The sequence below is a fragment of the Colossoma macropomum genome, unplaced genomic scaffold (genome assembly GCF_904425465.1).
Source record: "Colossoma macropomum unplaced genomic scaffold, Colossoma_macropomum, whole genome shotgun sequence".
NCBI lineage: Eukaryota > Metazoa > Chordata > Actinopteri > Characiformes > Serrasalmidae > Colossoma > Colossoma macropomum.
The window spans coordinates 42511835-42539163 of NW_023494785.1; the positions used below are offsets into that span (position 1 = coordinate 42511835).

The 27329-nt window shown below is 40.1% G+C and overlaps 1 protein-coding gene across 1 annotated transcript in view; it reads right to left on the reverse strand.

Moving 5' to 3' along the window:
* Positions 1–10988: 10988 nt before the first annotated feature.
* The window catches only part of cacng8b (calcium channel, voltage-dependent, gamma subunit 8b), a 47679-nt gene continuing 31338 nt past the window's right edge, over positions 10989–27329 (reverse strand). Inside the window, exons 4-6 of the mRNA XM_036595560.1 lie at positions 17107–17190; positions 14372–14512; positions 10989–12017 (exon numbers count right to left, since the gene is read on the reverse strand). Of these exons, the coding sequence (XP_036451453.1) occupies positions 11197–12017; positions 14372–14512; positions 17107–17190 (1046 nt within the window). The 3' untranslated portion in view covers positions 10989–11196. The remainder of the gene's footprint in view (positions 12018–14371; positions 14513–17106; positions 17191–27329) is intronic.

Genomic DNA, 27329 nt, shown 5'->3' on the forward strand with positions numbered 1-27329 from the left:
CATACATTCATTTTTCTTCAGTTAAAAGCCATTATTTATGTAACTAGGTCTAACTGGGCTGTCCGATGAGGTCAGTTTTTAGGGGAAGTGAACTTCCTAGCACTGAAATGTTGGCTCTGCTGTTCAGTTCTGTTGGAAAGACATGCTACATTGCTATCCCTGCTGCTACTCTTAGTATGTTCCAAGCCTGGAGTTTCTGAGCCAACAAAACAGTATCTGCAAACATCCAATTGCTCTTTTTCTCTTCTAAGTCATTCTGAATGAAGTGAATCGTGAGCTATATTTGAATGATTTAAGCTACAATCACACCAGACTGTTGCGGTTCTCAAACCCCTTGCGAATTGGTCATGATCAAGGCTGGACTGGGGTAAGCTTCTCTCCCAAATATATTAAGTTTACAAAAAAATCAGGCACATTCATTTCTACCTATGCTTTTTATAGGTTTTCCCAGAGTTGTTGATTAATAGCTGTGATGTATATGGTTTATCCAATAATTAAATAAAAATCATGACTGGAAACCAAGAAAAGTAGACCACCGGAAGACTGGCCAGGAAAAATATCCTCTATGTTGGTGCAGTTAGCAAGCGAGCTTTCTCATTAACCATACAGAGTAATGATACAAAAGTGAACATAATTATATATCAATTATATACCCATGGAAGCACAGTGCTGCTCACTGATCTGTAGCAAAAAATGTAGATAACTGCAGTCATGGCAGCAGTGCAGTGACTTCTGTGCATCTGCAGTTAGCCATGGCGCTAACATCACCGTTAGCAAGCTGGCTAACTCGACTAAAACAAAAGTGTAGATAATAATGCATAATAATCATAATAATAATAATAATACTGACTGACTGCATATGATGCAGTCTCTCTTTCAGGTGTTTATTTATAGCCAGTGGTTAAATGTTGATGTTTAGACACTAGTTAAAGTACCATTTTCTCAGTTTTGGAGGTTCAGTGCTAACAGTGTTAGCTAATAATCATATAATGCTGATACAGCATAAAGGGAAAGGCAAAGTTAGCTGCTAGGCTAAGCACTGCTGCACACTGCCACCAGTTAGAGAATGTTTTGCTACAGTCCAACTCGTGGACTCTTTTGGTTTAAGTTTATAATAACAATGGAATATTTCTAGAGATTTTAATATCCATAGACGTCGTTCTCAAAAAATGCTGTCAGAAATATAAGGCTATGCTCTTTTTTGACCACCTTGCTGCAACCCCACAAAATCATTCCTTCTCAGTACCCAGGTTGGGCAGTTTTGTGGCAGGCCGCAGGGCATTCATGACGCTAATTAGCTTGTGGATTAGCTTGCGGCTGTCAGTGCTGTGGGTCATCTGTATGTTCCCAGGGTTATATGTTCCCCAGGCCATTCGTTTTCTCTTTGCAGTTTTTAGGAAATAAAGTAGCTGAATTAGAAATGAAATAGCTCTATACTCCCATGTTGCCTCAGTCACATTTCCTTAACATTAAAGTTTTCAACATGCCCTCATAATTTCCTCTTATACCATGTTACTTTATCGAGCTAACTTGCTAATGACTGCACAACTTGCAGCAACAGAATAAGAAAGGCAGCTACCACAATTAAACTAGACAAAATAATAATTCAAAACATTTATATATTCTACATTCTGACTTCTCAGAAAAATGGTTTGAATTACAAAGTTTGCTTAGCTTAACTTTGTCAGCTAATTAGCTCACTGAGGCTTGCCTAGCTGAGGCAAAGTGCGCTCCTATTAAAAAATCTGCTCCTTCCTTGCACGTTTGATAACCCTATGACATTAACCAGGACATTAGGAACCCTTTCATATACACTTTAAAAAGATGGTTCTTCAAGGGTTCTTTAGTAAAGGCAGTAGTTCTATTTAGTGTGTTGTGTATGGTTCTAAGTAGCATTGTGTAGCATGATATCGTAACCACAGCAAAACTCTTTTCGGTGCTATATGGAACCATTTTCAAAACCACATACAACACATTCTTCATCAATCTGAAGAACCGTTTCACCATGCAAAGAAGCATTTAAGCATGCAATGGTTCGTTACAGAACTCATCGTTGCGTACAGAATCATTTGCATGCTTAATGTATCACATTGAGGTGTGATGTATCGTTTAAAGATCTGAACATGGAGCCCTGGAAACATAGAACCCTGGGAATGTAGAACCCTGGGAACATTGGTACATTTCCCAGTGCAGTGGGTGAAGCTGTGAAAAAGTTCAAGCTCTCAGATAAATGTTCTTTATTCTGATCTAATGAAAGATCTGCTTAAGTTAATCAGTAAATGGTCATTAGCTACATCTGTTGGCTATTAGATCAGATACCTGTGGGCTCAGAAGTCAAAAATAGTTACTCCCTCCAGCCACAGTCTTGGCTTTGCTGTGTACTTGTGTGACTACGCCAGCAGGAAAAGAGGCCTTTTTTCTAACGACAATATAATGGACCGAGCCCAACAACTGAAAAAGCTTGTTCTAAAGCCATACTCGGATAGCTTGGCTAATGGGCCTTGATGTTTTGTAAATGCAGCAAACTACACAGACCAAACAGTCTGGGGATTCAGATGTACTTTGTACTTTGTATTGTCTTTTTTTTTAAGTGCAGCACATCTAAAGTGCCTTTGATGCTAATCAGATGCTAATTGTTGCTAAATCTCGCCATCATCCAGCATGCTGCTTTTGGCTGTGTGAACACTGAGGCTGTATTTCATGAAGCTAGATTCACTGGTTAACGAGTTAGCCAGCATTTAAAGCGGCCTTGTGCTGAACGGTAAGCTACTGTGTTCAGTACAGGTTAGGATAAGTTGATCCTCAAATCAGCATCATAAATGACAAATCATCAGATCGTCCCATACAGAAATCTGATATATGGCAATATATGGAGTTCAAATATATGACATATATTAGCATATGTAGATTTACATCCAACGTATATCCAACTTGTTACATGTGGACATATGTGTGACACATAGTTCAGCCATGTTTCAGCATATACAAACTTGTATATGTAGTAATATATAACAGAAAACATTCATATATGAAGGGTATGTATTACTCATATATGCTAGTATAACAGCTGCATAATTAAACTTTAAAAGCATGCACAGTGTTATATAAAATAATTAAAACAAAATATATGCAAATATTGTTCCCTGATACATTGTAATAATTTAATATTTAAAAGGAAACATAATGTAGTAACTGGGATGCATTCAACCATGTATCGGACATATGATACCTATAGATGCATATATGTCTAATATTTGATACTTACATATATCTATACAACATATATGTACATATATTTTGAAATATGTGCATATATGGCCAAATAACAGATACTGGGCTTCTTCAGATACAAATGGGGTTCAACCAGAGAAAAAGTCCATACATAGCTGTGTGCAAAAGTTTGGGCGCCCCTGGTCTCGGTGAAAACGAGTCTACAGAGAACGCACTTCTGCTCATTTTAATACACAGTGACTGTTTATTTTGCTCAATTTAACATATTAGGAAGAAAAACAAAGCATAACCTGTGTAAAAGTTATGGCACTTTTTATATTTTGTTCTTTAGTTTTGTTCCAACATGTTAAAACCTGCAAATAAATAGAAACGTGCAATAAAATGTGCAGAACAGTGCCACATTCACATTAGCCGTGGATGTGTTAACTTCACAAAATCAGCAAAACATGTCATTTGACATTTTGGGTGTCCAAGCTAGCTAGCACTAGCATGGGACGGATTAGTAGCTTTTTCGAAAGAGTGCTGTGAGAGACTTTTATACTGTGTGAAATGTACATGATGTATGAAAGCATGCGATTTGTATTGGACTGTGTGTCATACAGACCTGTCTTACAGACAAAAATGTACATAGTCTGTTTATATTGTACTGTATTTTCAGTGTTTCGTCACTGCGTCTCTCTGTTCTGTTCTTCGCCGTTCATCTCTCTCTCTCACTGTCTGCTTTTGTTGGAGAATTAAATCTCTTTCACACTGGGAAGTTTCTCACTCTCTTTCTCTCGCTCCCTCTTTTTCGCTTCTCACTCGGGCTAAAATTAGTGCCTGGCTCATCTGAGCACATCGAGCTGAAGTGTAGAAGAAATATTATCCAGGAATTTCAACTATGGCCCCCCTGCCATCTCTTCTAGCTAGGGGTTAGCATGTGCTGCTGAAGCACTTACCATATACAAAAATTCACAAGTTTGGCAAAACAAGTGCAAAAGCAGCAGCAGCTACTTGAAACATTTAAAATCCGCTTCAAGAAGATGTTGTTATTGTGCTTGAGCTAAAATAGTACTTAGTAATACTGATGTAGAATGAATATACATGTATATATATATATATATATATATATATGTGTGTGTGTGTGTACACATATATGAGTATATAATATATATGAGTTTCATACAAAGTCTAACAGTAGAGTAGATGTTGGTCCCTTTAGAATGTGTGGTGTGTTTGTGTGCAGGTTGGGGATTTGGGGGTGCAGAAGCGAGGAAATCAGAGCTTGCAGGTGGACACTTGACCCTGCGGCCCTGCTGTATATATAGCCCTTTAATAGAGGCTGTTAGACTGCATGGCTCTCTACATTGGTGCAGCCTGCTTGTGGAGGCCTAGTGCACATGGGAGAAAGAGGGAAAGTGCACATGACTCAAAACTGTAGCCGCACCCAGACAAGAGTACTGAAAATCCCTACTTGAGCAATGTTAGCCGCACAACCTTAACCTATTTTGTTATTTGCTCAATAGTTTCAAAAGTATGTTGATTAATAATTTCTTTATTCAAGCAACCTAAACCCAAGGTGTGAAATACAGGGGGTTCTGTGGGGTCTGGAGTCTCCTAATTAACTTCTTAAGCCCCCTCAGTGTCTCAAAATCAAAATTCTGGGGGTTCCCTGAAAATAAACGTATTATGATGTTTTACTGTCCGTTGTGGAAAAATAGACATTCAAATACAAACTCAGTGAAGCTCGCTGTTTATCTGCTTCACCCACAGTCAGCTTCTGTCTTTGGTGTTCTGAACTAACCAGAGCTGCAGCACTGCTCTGCCTCAGAGTGGCACTGTTGCAAATTAGTTCACCCAGTTGGTCTTTCATAGCCTAGAAACTGTAACTTTTTCCAGGATTCCTCTGAAAAACTTCTGAAAATCTGAAAACTCACCCGATTTCCCCAGAGTGTGGTGGAAAGAGTGAACGCTACTCATTTCTCAAATCCAAGACAAAAGAGGAGATGTGTAAGAGCATTTCCAAGAGAGGAATGGTTAATCCAAACATTATGATGCCATTAAAGCATCAGCACCACTATGGCGAGTGAGTTAGCAGCCAACCAACGCTAGAGTGGCCAGCCAACATGGGACCCCTTGAGTACCAGGGAGTTTTTTACCCACTACATACACCTGCACTAAAATGTTCAGAACATATGCCACATCAACTTATTTTCACGTCAACAAAGCATGTACATACAAATGCAGTGCTGATGGCAGAAATAAATCCTATGAAGTGATTCAGTTCATTCAATCATTATTCAGTAAACTATATATGTATATATGGACTGATATGGATTAATACTTACATTTTTTTTGCATATTTTTCCATTTTTTAAAGATGATTCTGTTTTACAGTGAAGAAAGATTTAGATTTATCATGAGTTTAATTTTTAAATAAAAAATCTTTCAAACAATGCTGTCCCACGTTTTCATGTCAATATCCAAAACCCAATACTGTTGTTACAGACTTGGACTCGTAACAGTGGAAGAACCCTTTTCAAAAGGTTCTGTGTAGAACCATCTACAGCACATTCTCCATCAATCTGAAGAACCCTTTAACAATGCAAAGAACATTTTACCTGCCAAACTGAATTGTAATTTGGTTTTACTTTCTATGTGATCCACCAAACCTGCCTAATATCCAAATAATATATGTTAATGAATTAACGGAGAAAAGGTAGGCTCCTAGACCTGTTTGGCAAAGTGGTTTCTTTTCAGCTTCTAATTCATAAAGGACACGAATTGCTTTTTACTTCACACTGAGAACCAAATTGAGTGTGTTTACAGGCCCTTAATAATCCGATACCTGCAGAAAATTAGATTTTGTCAGTAATCGAATCAAAGCGTTTACATGTACTTGAGTAATCAGATAATGGGGAAACTCCAAGTCTACATGAGTCAGGCAGTAATCAGATTTCTGCTTTGCACCCAGCTAATAAACTCACAGAAGAAGACGTGACGTAAACGTAATGTTAAACTAAAACTTGATACCGCAGCTTTTTTTCAAACATTGCGCCACTTTACCTGAAAATATGAACAAACATCATCTAGACAATGATAGTTAAATCCTTAATTTCGTCAAACCAGTTTCTTAGACTGCAGTAAGGCCTAGAAATCTGATAAAGAGAGCTGGATTTTAGCTCAGTAATCAGATTTCGCAATGCATGTAAACTCTTACTCTGATTTCTTTCGGACTTCTCAGTCTGCGCATGTACGGAAACAGACGGCGGTACCAGAAATAAGCGAGCAGCGTCGCCGCGAGATGCAGCAAAACACTTTTGGAGCGACGCTCCTCACTAATTCCCAGTACCGCCATCTGTTTTCACACATGCGCAGACTGAGAAATCAGATAACTGCAGAAATCTGATTATTATTGGATTATAATATTATATGATGATATAATGCATGTAAACGCACTCATAGTTAAAAAATGCTGAACCACTAGTTTAAAAGTGTAAAAATATTCTGTAAATGTAAAAATCATTCACATTCATGCAGATATGAAGTTCAAAGGTAACACTGGGGTAGGTAAAACTGCTGGGGTAAACTACTTTCATCAACGTGTAGGTCACCTCATAGTCAGACTTTCCACCAGGGGGGCCCCTGAAGACCCCTGCCTTTGGATACTTGCCTCGCTGTTACTTCATATTGAAAAGAAAGCCAGGCTGCTCTGCGGACTGTAACAGTGAAGTCTGTGATGCGCTTGGAAAGCTGGGTGTGAAGCGGAGCAGCGCTATGGAGGAGTGAAGGGAGATTAATCTCAGGTGATGTTTTAATAGAGACAGTCCTGCTCTAATCTGTCACATTCTAACATCTCACAAACCCTCTTTAGATCAGACAAATCCAGCTTCAGACAGCTCTGCAGCACTATGAGAAGATTTCAGCTTAACTCGCTTCACAGGCACGTCTTTCCTCCCTTCCCCACATTTTTCTTGGCTCTGTGAAACAAGCAAACGCAGCGTTGGGTGCTATAACGGCAATAATAAATACTGTGGTATTTAAAAATGACGTTTTTCAGAATTATGAATTTAAATCTCTGTTCTATTCCAGGCCTGAACAGCCAAATAAACGCCATTCATGATTTAGGGGTCACTGATTGGTGGTCTGGGAGCTGAAGAAAGAAGAAAAACCTCAGAGGCAGGAAAAACCTCAGGAAAGCTAAGCATGATAGCAACTTAGCGAAGGCTAATTGCTACACACCACAGAACACGTTCAGCTTTCACTCTAACAGCAGTCACTCAACTCTGTGCTCTCAGATATCCTCTAAACCAGGGGTCTTTAATTAAAATTCAAAAGGTCCAGTCAAAGAAAATTTCCTCAAGCGAAGGTCCGAAACACCAGAATGTCTAAGTTGCATTATGATTCAGTGCCATATACTGTTTACTGGAGTAGCCTAGTAGGTATATCAACATCTTATACAGTCAACAACTGAATATCAAATCAAATAAAGTCCAATTCAGTCATATTTCAGCAATATTTATGGTCAGTTTTCTCTTTTTAGAGCCGCCATGTAAAATAATCGGGCTCACTTTCTTCTCTGACTGCTGTTTCCCACCTCGTCCCTCCCCTGTGTGTGCGTCACTCACTCGAGTCTCAGTGCTCAACGTAACGCACAGATCGGATTGGCTGAGTAGCCTCACGTGTGATTTTTACAACGCATGCGATTGGTCTGTGAGTTTCTCGGGCTGCTAAAGCCGTACCGCAAATGGTAGAAAAGTTACGCCGATTAACATACAACAGTGTCTGTGTCCGGACTCGGACAACGGTCCGCCTATTGGACCTCACAGTACAGCATACAGTCCTTCAACACTGTGGTTATATTTTTAAGCCAGTTATAGGCCTTTTAACACTCATGTACATTCACAACATCAGAGAGCACGAACCGCTTTACTGAGAAAATTAGCTGACATGAGCTCACCAACCAATCAGCACTCAGTAGGAGAAATGCTAACCATCAGCACTCAGTAGGAGAAATGCTAACCAATCAGCACTCAGTAGGAGAAATGCTAACCATCAGCACTCAGTAGCAGTCATGTAAGCATCTTGCTGACCAAAATGCTGTAAACAGAAATACACTTTCTTTCTTTGAATTCTCAATGGAAAACGTCCTTTTACTGTCCAAAGTTAATAAAAGGTCCTGCACAAGTGCTTAGAAACCAGTTTAATTTTTTATTTTTAGCCATTTAGCGATATTCACTCCCATTCACTAAAGACTCGCTTTCAGGCGCCCTCTAGTGTTTTGATATAACGGGAGAAACAGGAAGCAGCCAGTATCCCCCTAAATTGGCACTGATAATGTAGGCATGAAACAAGCGATTACTGCCCAAAAGCACAAACGACACCACACGCAGAGTCTGTCTTACTCTTTTATATATAAAATTCGTGCAATACAGTGTTTCTGTTTATCACACATTTAGATAAACCATATTCTTTCTCTTTTTTCTGGATATATCTATTCTCCACTACATAATTATTTAGTTTAGAGTTGCCCACATGAATGCAGTCTGTGTGCAGTTTTTGCATTTTTGCGACCGGTTTACAAGAAACAAACAAAACAAAAAACAACCCCGGCTGTGTTGATGGTTCCGTAGCATAGTGTCCCATGTTGACCCCATGTGGGGTCAGCAGAACGTTCCTCTCATTGGAAGAAGCAGAGGGGTCAAAGGTCGAATGGGATCAGGTGCAGCACAGTGAGAGTTATACTGTTTTTCTTTTTTTAAATCTCTGTGGGAGCGTTGCCATGGAAATGCTGGCATGATCATGTGACACAAGAGAGAAGAAAACTACACAGGGCATAACCCAATCAGGGCTTAAGGAAGACAGTGTCATATGTATATATATATATATATATATATATATATATATATATATATATATATATATATTTACACCGTCAGACGTAACATTATGACCACCTTCTTGTTTTTACACTCACTGTCCATTTTATCAGCTCCACTTACTATATAGGTGCACTTTGTAGTTCTACAGTTACAGACTGTAGTCCATCTGTTTCTCTGCGTACTTTGTTAGCCCCCTTTTACCCTGTTCTTCAGTGGTCAGGACCCCCATGGACCCTCACAGAGCATGTACTATTTGGATGGTGGATCATTCTCAGCACTGCAGTAACACTGACGTGGTGGTGGTGTGTTAGTGCGTGTTGCGCTGGTGCGAGTGGATCAGACACAGCAGTGCTGCTGGAGTTTTTAAACACTCACTGTCCACTCTATTAGACACTCCTACCTCATCAGTCCACCTTGTAGATGTAAAGTCAGAGACGATAGCTCATCTGCTGCTGCACAGTTTGTGTTGGTCATCCTCTAGTCCTTCATCAGTGGTCACAGGACGCTGTTGGCTGGATGTTTTTGGTTGGTGGACTATTCTCAGTCCAGCAGTGACACTGAGGTGTTTAAAAACTCCAGCTGCACTGCTGTGTCTGATCCACTCAGACCAGCACAACACACACTAACACACCACCACCACGTCAATGTTACTGCAGTGCTGAGAATGACCCACCACCCAAATAGTACCTGCTCTGTGAGGGTCCATGGGGGTCCTGACCACTAAAGAACAGGGTAAAAGGGGGCTAACAAAGTATGCAGAGAAACAGATGGACTACAGTCTGTAACTGTAGAACTACAAAGTGCACCAATATAGTAAGTGGAGCTGATAAAATGGACAATGAGTGTAGAAACAAGGAGGTGGTCATAATGATATGCCTGATCGGTGTGTATATGTATGTACTCATGTATGCATTATATATAAGTACATACATAAGAACATACATATAATTTTATATATAAAATGTATGTATGTACTTACATATTCATATATTCATACAAATGTCCCACCCCCATTCCAACCCCACCCCAGTCCTGCTTGCTACTGACTTGTGTAAAGAAAGTGTACCCCCCATATATATATATATATATATACATACATATATATATATATATATATGTATATATATATATTTAAATATAATTCTGCATAATTACAATGTACATTGGCAATTCAGAACCATTCATTTTTCTCCCACCCTGCTACATACTATTATTAATATTTGTTTATGTTTACATCACCCCCATCCTTTGGAAAGCACAGTTTTGGACAGAATTCATTTTGCGGTACATGTTCCTAAAAGAACGCTTTTACTACTGTACAAATATATTCTTTCTCCCTTGGCGGGATCCTGGTAATGCCCCAAAAAACAAAGATTCTCAATAGGACTACTGCTACGTCTACTGCTACCAGTGGTCATAACAAAAATAATACCATGGCAGGTTCATATAAAAAAATTCGCTTCATTTCAACACTTGGTCAGCAGTCCATCAATGACTATATTCTTCTGTCGACGGAACTGGAAGACGATATACAGAATAAACACTAAATCGTATGTTATCAAAGGGTACAAAAGAAAAAAAAATCGAAAAATAAAATTCAATGCTCCCCATAAAGCTAATAATAGTAATAATAATAATATTCTCATTCTTACACGTAGACACTCATGCTTCTGCAGTGGTCAGGAATCACAGTTGACGTCTTTGAAACTCAAAAATCTAAAACTTTAAGAGCTAGCAGTTATTTAGCTTAATCATAATAACAACAACAACCCTTTAAGGAATGTAATCTCACTCAAATCAAAAGAAAAATAGAGTAAACTTCACAGTATCCAATGATTATTGTTTAATTACATAAAAAAAGAGAAATGCTACAAAATGTCAGTATTAAAAGAAAAACAAAAGAATGTTGTTGTTATTATGAGCTGGTTCGATCTTTTGTTCGAGCTTTATTTTTTCTGGAAATCTTTCAAGACAGGAAGAAAAAAGGAGCGCCTCGTTCCTCACTTCGTTTTTTTCCTGCCGTTTATTCCCTCTTTCCATTTTCCATTTTCTGTAGGATCCATGCTCTGCTCTGTTCTTCTCTCCTCCTCCTTCTTCTTCTCTTTTACACCGGCGTTGTTTTCCTGTTCAGCGTGTTGGAGTTGCTCTCGGCCTTGCCCAGCCTATCCAGCGTCCCCATCCCCCTCTCCCTCTCCACAGTGGAGGCGGAGAAAGGTGGAGGCGGCTGCGATGGGGGCACAGAATTCCCAGCGTTGGACGAATTCTGGCCTCCGGACGCCGGGTTGTGGGACTTAAGTGACGGCAGTGTTCCGCTCATCATCATTCCACCTCCTCCGCCTTCTTTCGGGAAGCAGTTGTGAAGCTGGTAGAGAGTGGCCCTGTCCACCGTTCCGTAGAGAGGAGGGGGGCCACTAACCCCACCCAGGCCCCCCAGCTTGGGGTCCCGTGAGAGCGTGTAGAGTGAAATGTCGCCCCCTGGTAGAACCGAGCGGGAGTGCGGGTTGGGAAGTGTTGAAACAGAGACCGGACCCTGGCTCAGGAGGGCTGAGGGTGGCAGGCCGAAGTTTTTGCCCCCCGGCGGACCGCCCACACCCACCGGGGAGGGGTCCCGGGAGCGGGAGGGGTCGGTGGAGCGCGAGCTTGAGCGTGAGCGGCGGCGGAAGCGGTAGCTAGGCAACCGCAGCATGGCGTGAGTGGTGCTCTTGAAGATGTCGGTGCGGGAGCGGCAGCGAAGCTCCTTGTTCTTCTCGATGTAGATGTTCACCGCCAGCACCCCCACCATCTCGGCCAGGATGAAGGACAGGCCGCCGAAGTAAAAGGACCAGCCGTAAGAGTACTGCCACTTCTTGTCCTCGTCCTTCTTCGGAGAGATGTCGCCCAGCGCCGCCGAGATGTACACGATAACGCCGATGATGTTGCTCAGACCTGCAGACCAAGAGGTCAAAAGAGACTCTTTAGGCCTGGAGCCGCATTACAGAAACATCCTGATGCTAAAAATGTATCTTATCTGTTTAGTCGCCATGACAACTTCAGCTAGGATCGAATTTAGAACAGTAGCTATAACAGAATAACAGTTCTTAAGTTCATTATCCCAACTCCAGATAAGAAAACAGATAAGCATCCTAATTAGACAAAAACTTTAGGATAAACCCCAACAGTCATCATAAAATCACAACCATAATCAGATTTGGGCAGTTATCTGATTATTTTAATGGTCATGTAAACAGCACACTCTGATTTCTTAAATCAGAGTAAGGTCTAGAAATCCGATTAAGAAATCTAATAAAGAGGCTAGATTAGCTCAGTAATCAGATTTCTCAGTGAATGTAAACTCTTACTCTGATTTCTTTCAGATTTCTCAGTCTGCACGTGTGTGAAAACAGATGGCGGTACCGGAAATAAGCGAGAAGCGCTGCCGCGAGACGCAGCAAGACACTTTTGGAGCGACGCTGAAACCAAATACATTGAAGAAATGAAGAATTTAAATATTCTTCATCTTCTAGATGATATTTGTTCATATTTTCAGGTAAAGTGGTGCAATGTTTAAAAAAAAAAAGTCATGGCATGAAGTTTGAGTTTTACGTTACGTTTACGTCTCGTCTTCTGCGAGTTTATTGGCTGGTTGCAAAGCAGAAATCTGATTACTGTCTGACTCGTAGACCATTATCTGATTACTCAAGAGCATATAAACGTGTTGATCTGATTACTGACAAAATCTGATTTTCTGCAGTTATCGGATTATTAAGTGCATGAAAACACACTCACTGTGCTAAGTTCCGTTTTAACCATCAGTTTCCACTGTCATTTTTAGGCGACTCTGATAATCAGCCTGACGTGTTCACTATGATTAACATAATTGGGTTACATTTATTCGTATTACAAAATGCCAGTTTTACTTAAGTCGAGTCGACGTTGACTAACCACTGATGACATCATGAATAAAACCACAGGAGAAGGGAATGTTTTGCAACAAGCAACCTTAAAAAATCTAACTTTTAAAATCTGTGAAGCCAAACTCCACAGGTCAGTTATTTGAGCCAAACGCTACAAACTATTTACAAGATTTTTGTCAGACTTTATCGGTGATTTCAATGTGTTTTTGAACTGTAATTTGGCCTTCAGTTTTGGGGTTTTTAGGTCTCTCTCCATTTATAACGATAAGAGTTTGGCCTCGTATGCTTGGTAATAAACCGACCAGTTGCGTTGCCAAGATGGCCGCCGAGTGAACAGACTTTCTAAAAGGACTGTTTAAGGTTACAATGATTTAAAGATACTGCCACAGCAAATTACCACAACAGGCTACATTTGGTAACAATAAAGTTAAAGAGGAATTCCACTGATTTTTCAGAAATTAAGTCGTTAAGATAAAACATTAAGATAAATACTCATTCAGAGTGGTTTGGTGTGAAACGCTCCGTTCTAGAGAAACTCACAGTCAGAAACTGTTCACAGTGGTGGTGATAGGAACCAGACGTCCACCTCTAAAAGCTCCCTCACAGAAAGTTATGAATAAGCTGATGTCTGAAACATTTTTTCAGTAGTTTTGCTATAAGATTTTGACCTAAAATGTATTGTTCAAAAAACATTCATGGTGGAGGGATACATGCAGAGCACTATGAGGCAAAATAGTCCCCAAAGAAAACTTACCATCATCAGCATTACATATAAAAGCATATAAAGACATGTACATTCACAGGTCATTTTGAATTGGAGTTTGCGGACCCTGGTTCCCATCTTTACCACTGTAAAGTTTCTCTACCATTTCAGATTAAACCACTCTGAAAGACTGTTTACATCTCAACCACTGAATTATTCTCAAATTTTTGATTTTTCCTCTCAAACAGGGCCCACATTTGAGCTTTTCTCAGAGCTGAACTATGTTTTTTTTACCTTTAAGATTAATAACAGAGTAATAAGCCCACAGTTCAAGCATTTATATCTGAGGCTTATTTCACACATCTTTCTGAGCCAGTTAGGCTTTGAAGTTTGTACAAGTACATAGTAGAGATCAGTGCATCTGAATCACGCTAATGATTTTCAGCACTGTGCTGATGACAGCATGGAAGCTTAAAGAAGACGATAAGGGGACAGTTAAGGATCAGTAGCAGCAGGTGAGTTTAGAGCAGCATAGCTTAATAGAAGCAGTTTTGCGGGAAAATGTGGTTTTGCAGGTGCATTTTTGTGCAAATGGTATCACAATATTACACTTCTACTATATTGTCCATCATTACAGTGGCGTCTATTCACATCTAACAAAGCTGGTTGTGATTCCTACGGACCTGCGGCCACAAACAGAATGCCAGCTCCCAGTATGATATTCCTCTTGCTCTTGTAGAAACGACTGGCAGCGATACAAACTCCGCCCATCAGCAACAGGATAGCACTGAGGATGGGGAAAATGTTCGAGGCCCTAACCACCCCTACAGAGAAAGAGAGAGAGAGAGAGAGAGATACAATTACATGTTGTGAACATGAGACATCTGAAACAACAGAATGGGATTTTTATAAGGGTCTGGACTGATCTATCCAGGCTCCGCCCTGTAAATGCATTTTTCATTGCAAGGTTAGACAAGCTTCCCATCCCATTCAACTCAGTTTAGATCACAATACCTACATTTAGAGTCAGTTATTCATTCAACCTAATGAGAAACTGTAGAACAGACTCAGTTTATATCACAATACCTACATTTAGAGTCGGTTATTCATTCAGCCTAATGAGAAACTGTAGAACAGACTCAGTTTATATCACAATACCTACATTTAGAGTCGGTTATTCATTCAGCCTAATGAGAAACTGTAGAACAGACTCGGTTTATATCACAATACCTACATTTAGAGTCGGTTATTCATTCAGCCTAATGAGAAACTGTAGAACAGACTCGGTTTATATCACAATACCTACATTTAGAGTCAGTTATTCATTCAGCCTAATGAGAAACTGTAGAACAGACTCGGTTTATATCACAATACCTACATTTAGAGTCGGTTATTCATTCAGCCTAATGAGAAACTGTAGAACAGACTCGGTTTATATCACAATACCTACATTTAGAGTCGGTTATTCATTCAGCCTAATGAGAAACTGTAGAACAGACTCGGTTTATATCACAATACCTACATTTAGAGTCGGTTATTCATTCAGCCTAATGAGAAACTGTAGAACAGACTCGGTTTATATCACAATACCTACATTTAGAGTCGGTTATTCATTCAGCCTAATGAGAAACTGTAGAACAGACTCGGTTTATATCACAATACCTACATTTAGAGTCGGTTATTCATTCAGCCTAATGAGAAACTGTAGAACAGACTCGGTTTATATCACAATACCTACATTTAGAGTCGGTTATTCATTCAGCCTAATGAGAAACTGTAGAACAGACTCGGTTTATATCACAATACCTACATTTAGAGTCGGTTATTCATTCAGCATAATGAGAAACTGTAGAACAGACTCAGTTTATATCACAATACCTACATTTAGAGTCGGTTATTCATTCAGCATAATGAGAAACTGTAGAACAGACTCAGTTTATATCACAATACCTACATTTAGAGTTGGTTATTCATTCAACCTAATGAGAAACATGAAACGGAAGGGTGAGAGAGAGGGATAAAAGAGAAGGCCTTTACTCGGTCAGTCCAGGTCACTACAAAGGTAGAACCACATCTTCTGCTACTGAATATGAAAAACGTTAATTCTTCTGACGCATCTGGATAATTAAATCATGCCTTTTTGCAACGTGTGTGTTTAAAAAAAGCCTCCGGAGAGAAGCTGCTTCTCCTCACAGTCCACAATCCCATCTGGGACCAGCTTTGCTGGGACAGTGAAGGGAAATGCCATCTAAATACCAACCAAATGCCAAGTAGTATGTGTGTTCATGCTCATGTGTGCTCGCATGCGCGCCGTCCACAGCTGTACCCGACAGTGCCACACAACTTCCCTCAAGCATTTCAACTCACAGCACTCATCCGGACTCTCAGCGGCCCACGCCGGCCAAAAATAGACTTCGGCTCCTCACATGGCGCAAGTCTATTCAGTATGGCACTTAAGCTGGGCGTACACGATTCGATGCGATTTTTAGCCAAATTTTAACCTTGATTTGCTCCTTCTGGCAAATTTTAGTGTTAAAGGGCCTCTATCATTGAACATTTTCCTCACTTTTTAAAATGAGTTTTATTTAGTATGCAAACGTTGTTAACATTTGAAAACTCTGCAGTTCATATTAAAAATGAGCTTCAAAAACAGCCCGTTTTGAATTCATTGCTTTTGTGATGTCACAAACATATTCATATACATCCACCTATTCAGCCTACAACACATTAGCTCCACCCATTCACAATAAAGTTATAAGGAGTGTTTCAACCCGCACTGCTTTTTCAATGAGGCACAAAGCAAGACGGACCCTTAGAACAGAGCTCATTTACATATTTCAGTGTTAAAAAAACAGCCTATTAAATTCTAACGGACAAAGAAAGGTTGAAAAATGGTCATGTAAAAATTAATTATGACTGTTTTTGGTACATAAACCATATAAATGTTATCAGTGGACCTCTGAATGAAAATGAGTGTTGCAACAGAGAATTTGTTTTTGTTTTCAATTTTTCCACACTACTTGCTTTGTGGCTGAGCTGTTGTTGCTCCAATATGCTTCCTGTTCACAATAATATCACTTACAGATGTCTGGAGCAGATCTAGCAGTGCAGAAATTTCACAAACTGGCCTGTGGCAAAGGTGGCATCCTGTGCCAGTGCCACGGTTAAAGTCAGTACGATCAATTCTGCTGTCAGTGATTGTCTATGGAGACTGCAGGGCTGTGTGCTTCATTTTATACACCAACAGGTGTGGCTGAAACACCACAACTCTATAATTAGGAAGGGTGTCCACATACTTTTGGCCATACTGAGTATCATCTTTTATTGAAATCAGTTCCAAGAGCTGCCAAAATGTCCTTGTGAACAAAGTCTTAGAGATTAGCTTTAGACACACAAGAAGAAAAAGAAGGTTTCTTACGCAGGACGTACTCCGCTCCATCGTGGTCGAAGTCAGCGTCCTCTGGGAAATGGTTAATCTGCGAACACACACCTCTCTTCACCCCTGCACGGAAAAACACAGACAATCAGGGTCAAAGGTCAAAGACTAGAATAAATTATGCAGGTTAAACATCAGAGCCCACATCCACCAGGACCCATGGATGCTTATCTAGTCTTTAATTTGCTTTTAAAGGGGAATGCAAAAATAAAGCACAACCCCATTTACAAAAAAGTTGGAACAGTATGTAAAATGCTAATAAAAACAGACAACAGCGATTGGTAAATTCTGCTTGACCTGTTTCAATTAGAATGCAGCACAAAAACACAATATGTTTTGATGTTTGTTTCTAATGAACATCATTGTTTTTTGTAAATATGCCCTCATTCTAAATTTGATTGCTGAGACGATGCTGTACAAAAATGCATGATGAGAGCATGTTTACCACTGTGTTACATCACCTTTCCTTTTAACAGCAACAACAACTGGTCCAGTTTTAAAAGCAGAATTTGTGTGCCCTTCAGCTGTGTAGCACTAAGGTTGTTGTATTTTGCACACATTTCAATGTAAACAGTTCTGAACTGCAGGCAGGCAAGTCTAACACCCACACTCTCTTGATTACGCAGCCATGCTCTTAGGCAGAATGTGGCTTTGTGTTGTCGTGTTAAAATAAACATGGACGTCCCTGAAAAAGACGGCGTCTAAAAAGCAGCATGTGTGACTGCAAAACGTGTTCAGTATTCATGGTGCTCTCACAGATGTGTAGGTCACCTACTAATACACCCTCCCAAACCAAGACTAAATCTTGACTTTTGAACTTTACACTGGTAACAATCTGGATGATCTTTTTCTTCTTTCGTGCGGAGAACACAACGTCCATTATTTCCAGAAACAGTCTGAAAGGCTGACTTGTCAGACCACAATACAAGTTTTCACTGAGCGTCAGTTCATTTCAGAGCTCCAGCCCAGAGAAGTCGGCGGCGTTTCTGGATGCTGTTGACATGTGAATGCCAGTTTTCACCATGCAGAGAGGCCTTTTCCTTTAACACACAGTGATTTCTCCAGAGTCCCTGAATGTAAGAGCATTATGTTTAAACTGTTGGATTTTTGGCTGATACATTTTTGCCAAAGTGTCCTTGACCCATCCTAGCTTATAAAGGACTCGGCCTTTCCTGGATGCTTCTTCTACACTCAAGCATGATTACATCACCCGTTTAAGATGCTTTTTGAACATTTCACAATGTTTCAAGTCTTATTATGACCCTGTCTCAACTTTTGTTTACAAAAAATTATGAAGTTGATAAAAGAAAAACACTACATATCTAATATTTTCATTCAAATACAGGTCAAAGTAGATTTATAAATCACTCCTTTTCTTTTCATTTGCATTTTGCCTACTGTCCCAACTTTTGACTTGCATAATGTAAAATTATTTGTATCAAATACATGTAACTACTCATATTCATCTGACTTATACCCTCAATTTTTAAAACTGCTTTAGCATTTGTGGCAAAATCCCACATCACCTTTTTGCAGGGCTTGTTAATGAGCTGCTCAGTTGGATCAGGAGTGTTGAATCAGGAGAGTGTGCAGGGGCAGTGGGGTACTTGCACATGTAATCTCAGCTATTTTGTGGTTACAGTATTCTAAAATCATCCCAAAGCAATAATGGTCAGAGCTGGGGACTCACTGACCTGCACAATGCCACGACTCCCTCTAGACAATGATGGAAGTGGTAATTATGTGATGAGCTGAATCAGGCACTTTAAAGCAGGGAAGAGGCTTAGGACCAAGATTAGGAACAGCTTTAGTCTCCAGAGTGTTTATTATTATAATAATAACAATAATGATAATTTCTATTTATATAGCACTTTTCATGCCGGTGGCAGTTCAAAGTGCTTTACAGACAGGAGATAAACCTTAACAGTGATACAAGATATTATAAGTATTAATTTATAATCATATAAGAAAATAACAGATCAAATTAAAAGAGAAATAAGACTTGGAGTTTTAATTCAATGCTGACTTAAAGAGATACGTTTTAAGATGCTTCTTAAAAGTGAGTACTGAGCTTGACTGTCTAATAAAAGGTGGAACTGTACTGAGCCCCACTGGTGGCATCCTGTATAAATAAAAATAATGCGTGGGAACAAGATTGTGCCTTTTTAAGTAGCGGCCACATGTTAGGGTCTCATTCCCATGCCATGCGAGATCATAATGCGTAACCACAACTTAGTAAGGCATGGGAATGAGATCCTAATGTGTGGCCACAACTTAGTAAGGCGTGGGAATGAGATAAATAAGTCATGGCCAGAACTTAGTAAGGCATAGGAACAAGATCCTAATGCGTAACCATGACTTAGTAAGGCATTAGAATGAGATCCTAATGCGTGGCCATGACTTAGTAAGGTGTGGGAATTAGATAATTAAGTCGTGGCTACGACTTAGTAAGGCGTGGAAACAAGATCATGCCTTTTTAAGTTGTGGCCACGCGCTAGTGTCTCATTCCCATGCCATGCAAGATCCTAATGCGTAACCACAACTTAGTAAGGCATGGGAATGAGATCCTAATGCGTGGCCACAACTTAGTAAGGCGTGGGAATGAGATAATTAAGTCGTGGCCACAACTTAGTAAGGCATAGGAACAAGATCCTAATGCCTAATGCGTGGCCATGACTTAGTAAGGTGTGGGAATTAGATAATTAAGTCGTGGCCACGACTTAGTAAGGCGTGGAAACAAGATCATGCCTTTTTAAGTAGTGGCCACGCATTTAATTATATATATATATATATATATTATTTATACAGGACGTCACCAGCGGGGCTCCATAATTATGCCCTTTTTTCAAAACAAATTTTTCCCTGCCGTTTGAACTGGTATGTAAATATTGTTAAAGTTTAAAATGTGTTCACTCTCCAGTCCATACAGTCCATATACGGAAACTAAACTGAAAAAGCAGCCTGTTTAAAAGTCACTTCTTTTGTGATGTCATTTACATATACCCGTCCCATTCAGACTCCAGCAGTTTAGCCCCACCCACTCATGATGAAGTTGTAAGAAGTGAATTGTTTAAGGTACAATACAGGGCAGCCAATCACACCAGAGGTCATTTACATGTATCAGGTTTAAAGCTGCAGTAACAACCACAGCCCGTTTCATTGATTAATTTTGACGGTTTCTGGTATCTAAATCACATAAACATCATAAGGGCACATCAGGGGAAAATTAAATAAAAGAAAAAAGTAGAAAATTACCTTTATAATTACATTATTATGCATATTTATTGATATTAACCAAGCAGAGCACTACAAACATTGAGTGATTTCAATTGTTTTTGAATCATTAACTTGGATTTCAGGTTAAGGTTCAGGTTTATATGTCAACATTCAACAAGATACCCTCCTAAAAAGATGGTTCTTCAAGGGTTCTTTAATAAAGACAATGGTTCTACATAGAACCCTGAACACTCAAAGGAACATTTGCATGCTCAAATGGTTCTTTGCATGGTGAAATTGGTGGAGAATGTGTTGTATATGTTTCTATATAGAACCTTTTTGAAAAAGGTGCCATATATCACCAAACAGGTTCTGCTATTGTGACAAGCTTGACGTCATAACAATAGAAGAACGCTTTTTGGTGCTACATAGAACCATATACAACACATTCTCCATCAATCTGAAGAACCATTTCACCATGCAGAGAACCAGCAAAGCCGAAACACATTACAAAACCATCAGAAACCAACATAAACACTTAATGGTGTATATGTTTTTATCAGCAGGGAAGTAAATATAATAGATATAAGTAAATATATCTCTCTCAAAGATGAGAGCTTTAAGTGCTGTTTCTCTGATGGGGGCAGTTTTGGGGTCTACCAGGTCTTCCAGGTGGTTGTTAGGAGGCACATTTTCTCTGTAGCTTTTAGTCATTTCTGTATTTTTTTCATTTATTGTCCCCCGACTTTCCCCATCCTTATGAAAGTATCTAATCTCCTCAGAAATATCTCCTAAAAAGCTTTATATAAAAGCAAAGGAAAGTGAATGAATAAAAGGTGGTCTCTGAGTTTTGCACAGCACTGTGGAGGTCTCCCCCATCCAATTTAAATGTACTACATTAAACATAAAGGCACACTGGACGCAGCACAATGATAGCTCAACATACACACAGAGTAGAGTGCAGAAAGCCCTGGAGTGATGCAGGCAGTTGGATAGCTACCCGCTCCAGTGCCGACAGACAGACTGACGCATTATGACGACATCAGGGTGCACTATGATGACAGCGTGACTGGTGGTGGTGGATGGAGTGAGAGTGTGATGGAGAGATGAAACACAGACGGAGGGAGAGGCGGACAGATGGGAGGGACAGTCTCGGCCGTTTTCTCTCTTTTCAACTGTCCTCACGGAGGTCAGTCTGCAAGAAAGAGACGGGAGGCACAAGAGGGAAAGGTGTCAGCGCAGCTTTGGACAAACTGGACACATCTGGTGACCATGGTGATCCACCTGCTGAGCTCATTGGCCCCCACATCATCCTAACTGAACAAACCTGGAGGATCTAATGAACTGGCTAAGTATTAGGTACAGTTTAGCTATTGCAGTGATGCCACTTCTTAGGGCCCATGTGTCAAATACAAGGCCTGCAAAATTACATTTTCTGTTAATATTAACATGTTTCACAACATGCTGCACTACAATCCCCAGCATGCCCTGCAACGCAAAGTGTGCTCCAACCCCCCTCCCCCAGCAACAGTCTATGGGGCAGCGGTTGCACCACAAAGAGTAAAGATGCCAGTTGTCTAGTTCAAGCAAATAGGCAGATTTAAAAAAAACTACCTCCTGATGACATTTAAAGAGGTTTATCAGTTATCTGTAGTTAATGTACACAAAAAAGATGGTTCTTCAAGGGTGCTTTAGTAAAGACAATGGTTCTGTATAGAACCATGAACACACAAAGAACCATTTGCCTAGTTAAATTCTTTGCATGGTGAAATCGTTTGTCAGATTGATGAATAATGTGTTGTAAATGGTTCAAACCCTTTTTGGTGCTATATATACATATATATATATATATATATATATATATATATATATATATATATATAGCCAATTTTTAGAAAGGTTCTAAACAGAACCATATACAACTTCAGTCTGAAGAACCATTCCACCATGTGAAGAACTATTTAAGCATGAAAGTGTACTATATAGAACTTTACCTCAAATTACCTTTTCAAGTCCTTGCAATCTGGCACATGTATGGCCACCATGTGATATTTAAGTAAGCATTGCAGGTGATTTCAGCCAATGGGAAAGCACCCAAGATGTAAGGCGCACCAACTCGAGTGGGGGGACCACCGCGGTGGCTATACCTCTCCATTTTGGCGCCTGTTTACAGATATGCTGTGTTCACATGTTTGCATTGAATAAAACATCATTCCACACCTCGTAGCTGTACGTAGCCGACGGCTATGCAGACGTTGGCATGGTGTCAGTGTTATTGGTGGAAAAACAGATGATCACTAGAGGAGAGCTTTAGCAGTATAGACTGTTTATTTAAGGTGGTAAAAAAGGCAGGGGGGCACGCTTTTATGGGTGTTGTATAAAATTAGATTTGTCTGGAATTCAACATTGAGACGTTTGGCAACCACAGCTCCTCAAAAGATCAACATTTGGTTTAGTCCACCGCTGCAGTCAACAGCCAAAGCTGGGAAAATTGAACTCTTGATGGATCATTATTCCTGCTGTGGCCTGCTGAACGTTGCTGAAATTTCCGGCATGGCTCTGGTGAAAACAATGGAATATCTGGTTTGCTGTCATCCAACTACTGCAAACATGTAAACTCAGCAATATTCTAACCCTCTGGAACCAAAATGGCCCTATGGATGACCCATAGGTACCACCACCAAGCACATCACTCACATGCAGCACAGACAGAAACACTCCTGTCCAGAGCGCCGGTCAACTCTTGGGAAATCAGTTCGGCTACATGACCTGACCTTGCACCCACTCCTCTGGGAGCCTTGAGCTATAAGCTAGACACATGAAAGCAATTCATTGACTCATGCAATCCAGTCTTACAGTGGTAAATTGATGGCTTGGTTTGGTGTCTGGAGCTATAAGGCTAATGTAGCAAGTAAAAAGCAATGGAAGCTTATATCCCACCAATTTACATACATGCAGCATACTTGCCTCAAACCATGTGGAGCTGTTAAGTAATCCCTGACAGACTGCTTACACTGTATGCCAGCAAAATGCCCTCGTCAACATAACAGAGCCACCAGACCCCCTCACTATAGGGGTCAAGCTCTCAGGCCTGTACTGTCCTCTTGGTGTATGCTGCACATACACTCTCCCACTTGTGGCGAATATGCTGAAGGAAATAGTGCACTGCTTGTCCAGTGTGGAACTGTGCACACATGGCTGAATCTCAGAAGGCTAAGTATTAGATATGTGATGCACTTAATGGGTGCAGGAGCCACTATTTTAATATGTGGTGCACTATGTAGGGAGCAGGGAGCCATTTGAGATACAGCCAATGTTTATTGCTCGGGACTCTGAGGCGCTGCGTGTTACTTTGAATGAAATAGCTGTATTGGACATTGTAGACAGAGCGACTGTAGGGGCTGCGTTTCATGTACAATGTGAGCATTCGTGTCATGTCAGTCCGACCCAGTGTTTTTGTACAGTGTGAGCATATACACTGATCAGACATAACATTATGACCACCTCCTTGTTTCTACGCTCATTGTCCATTTTATGAGCTCCACTTACTATATAGGTGCACTTTGTAGTTCTACAGTTACAGACTGTAGTCCATCTGTTTCTCTGCATACTTTGTTAGCCCCCTTTTACCCTGTTCTTCAGTGGTCAGGACCCCCATGGACCCTCACAGAGCAGGTACTATTTGGGTGGTGGATCATTCTCAGCACTGCAGTAACACTGACATGGTGGTGGTGTGTTAGTGTGTGTTGTGCTGGTACGAGTGGATCAGACACAGCAGTGCTGCTGGAGTTTTTAAACACTGTGTCCACTCACTGTCCACTCTATTAGACACTCCTACCTTGTCGGTCCACCTAGTAGATGTAAAGTCAGAGACGATAGCTCATCTGCTGCTGCACAGTTTGTGTTGGTCATCCTCTAGTCCTTCATCAGTGGTCACAGGACGCTGCCCACAGGACGCTGTTGGCTGGATGTTTTTGGTTGGTGGACTATTCTCAGTCCAGCAGTGACACTGAGGTGTTTAAAAACTCCAGCAGCACTGCTGTGTCTGATCCACTCAGACCAGCGCAACACAGACTAACACACCACCACCACGTCAGCGTTACTGCAGTTCTGAGAATGATCCACCACCCAAATAGTACCTGCTCTGTGAGGGTCCATGAGGGTCCTGACCACTGAAGAACAGGGTAAAAGGGGGCTAACAAAGTATGCAGAGAAACAGATGGACTACAGTCTGTAACTGTAGAACTACAAAGTGCACCTATATAGTAAGTGGAGCTGATAAAATGAACAATGAGCGCAGAAACAAGGAGGTGGTCATAATGTTATGCCTGATCTGTGTAAATCGCACACGATGGGCAATTCAAACGTACAGTGTGAGTCACCAAAGAACAAGATTTCCAAAATCGCACAGTGTATGCCTGGTTTTACCGTATTGTTGCACATGCAAGGACAAATGAATCCAATGTCAATACAAAAAAGATGACATTTGCACCTTCATTCAATTATTTTGTCTGTGCTCATGGAAGTTGTAGTCAGTCATTCGTAAGCTATTCTAACTTTGTTACATGTGCAATCAAGCTACATTTCTAGACTGCTCAAGCGTAGTCGTGCAAATTGTGATGCAGGTTAAGTTCTAGTGTTTACAGTAGTTGTAGTCCATCTGGTAATATGAACACTAGAGAAGGAGCCTCAATGTTCATAAACAAAGCACTAAATGCTCAAACGTTGTTAAGTTTGGAGCTGTAGTGTCATATTTAAGCCAGCAAAGATTTAAGAGTTTACGATTTGCCTGCTGAAGCGCATCTCTAGATATGGTGGCGCCCCCTGCTGCACTGCAAACAATGGTGTCTTACCAAGTGAAAAGATCTTACATCTAGTTGATATATGTAATATTTTTCCCATTTTGAGATGGTTGTGCTCTTATTATAAGATCATCTAGCTTATGTCTAGACACTATTTAGCTGTTCTAGGTAATTTTATCAAGTGATCTCACCACACTGGCAAATAATTTTGCTGGCTTCAAGCACATTTCTTAAAACAAGCAAAATGATCTGCCAATATATTGAGATAATTTTACTTAATAACATGGCTTAACAAGTAAAACCTGTTCTTGAAATAGGATAAATATTTATGAATTCATGAAAATTTATGAATTCAGCTTACAACAATCTAAAAAGATACCATTTTTTGCAGTGTGTCCTTGCTGTCTTTATATTTTTAGCCTATTATGTGGAATTAGCTGATTGAATTTTAAAATAAGCTTACATTTAGGTAATAAGCTATTTCAACTGATGTTTAGAAATGTAAGACTCCAACAATACATGCGTTACTGAGTGTGCATAGCGCCCCCTTGTGAAAAAGCTAAATAATTATGGAGAAAATAAATTATCTGTACCCAACATGAACATCAAAATACAAACCTTTTACATGCTGCTTCTGTTTTCCAAGTTAAAAATGACACTTGAGATTAATACTGTTTGGAATTTATGTCATTTTTATTACTTAATTAGTAGATCAATAAACCAGTGCTAAATGCTCAAAAAGGTTTATGCACAGCCCTGGGTATAAGCTTCCATTTCTTGTTAGCTTCATTAGCTTCATAGCAGCCAACCTTGGACAACATGTCTTGGCTGTTTGGCTCCATTTAGGGTAAAACTGTAAATTTAAACTCTAATGGAAACTGATGGGGAGACAAGTAGACTAGGTCGCCTGTCTTTGGTCAGATAGTAAAGTAAGGCTTGGCATTCATTATGCAGAGCTAGAATGGGTCCTGTTTCCACTTCACCTACTCTCAGACGCTCTGCTACTTAGCATCCATCTTGGCTCCAAAACCCTGGGGACAGTGAGGATTACTTGACCTCTAAACCGCGCCAACCGTGGAGCGCTGCAGCCAGCGGGGGGGTGGGTGGCAGGGGAGAAAGAAAAGGAAGGAGGGATAAAGTGAGAAAGAGGGAGAGATGGAGAGAAAGACAGATTTGCTGCAGAGAAATAGAGAACGAGAAGGATAGAGGGAGAGAGAGAAGTGCAGAGAGTGGTGATTTGGAGGCTGAGCTTATCTTTAATTGAATGTTTTGTTATCAGCGAGGCTTAGCCATAAGGCTAAATTAGCAGAGCACAATGGTCGCCGCACAGGCCGACTGGAGTGAGTGTTATGAGGGGATGAGTGAGAACATGAGGTGTTAAAACGCGACCAAACAGTCCGTGACTGCCATCCCCTCTGGGACTGGGCCTCGGGATAAAGTCACTGCAGCGTTTTAATTAGGCTTTCATGCGCTTTTTTCATTTTCCTACCTACGCTATAGAGTAAATAGGCAGCCTAGGAGGACGTCCCACACTCAGACGTGGAGTAAACATGCATGTGATAGTTTTACATAGAGTCTAATACAAACATAGGAACACCTACTAAACGATATCACTGTTGTCAGAAGAAAACCTCAAATCTTTACAGGAGAAGGAAAAAACCTACTTTACTTTTAATGTAAGTCAATGGAGCCCGATTTGGCTAAAATCTAAAAATGAAATTTTTAGACAATGTAAAGGGAAATAGGCATTTTCAAATTATGACAAAAACTGAAAAACGACAAAAATGGAGACGGGTCATTCTACAGAAACGTTTTTGTGTCCCTAGCGTTTACAGCCATATTACACTTGAAAAACATGTTAGGGTTGCAATTTATTTGTTTTAAAATAAAACAATAAGTTATTTTAAGAGTTACACCTTCTTGAGCCTCAATTTAGCAATATTGTTTATAAATCAATCATATAGAATTCCAAGCACCACAGAAGAGCTCGTCCTCACAGTCATGTGTGAAGGGTGAGGCCATATTTTCAGGTAAAAACATGTTTTTCTGCTGTTTTAACCGCAATAATCTATACACGACTATGAAATATATGATTTAAATGACATAAAGAAAACAAATGCCAAATAAATATTACAAAATATATAATGAAAGTTGTTGTCCTCAGGAGTCGTGTCACTGGAGTTACCG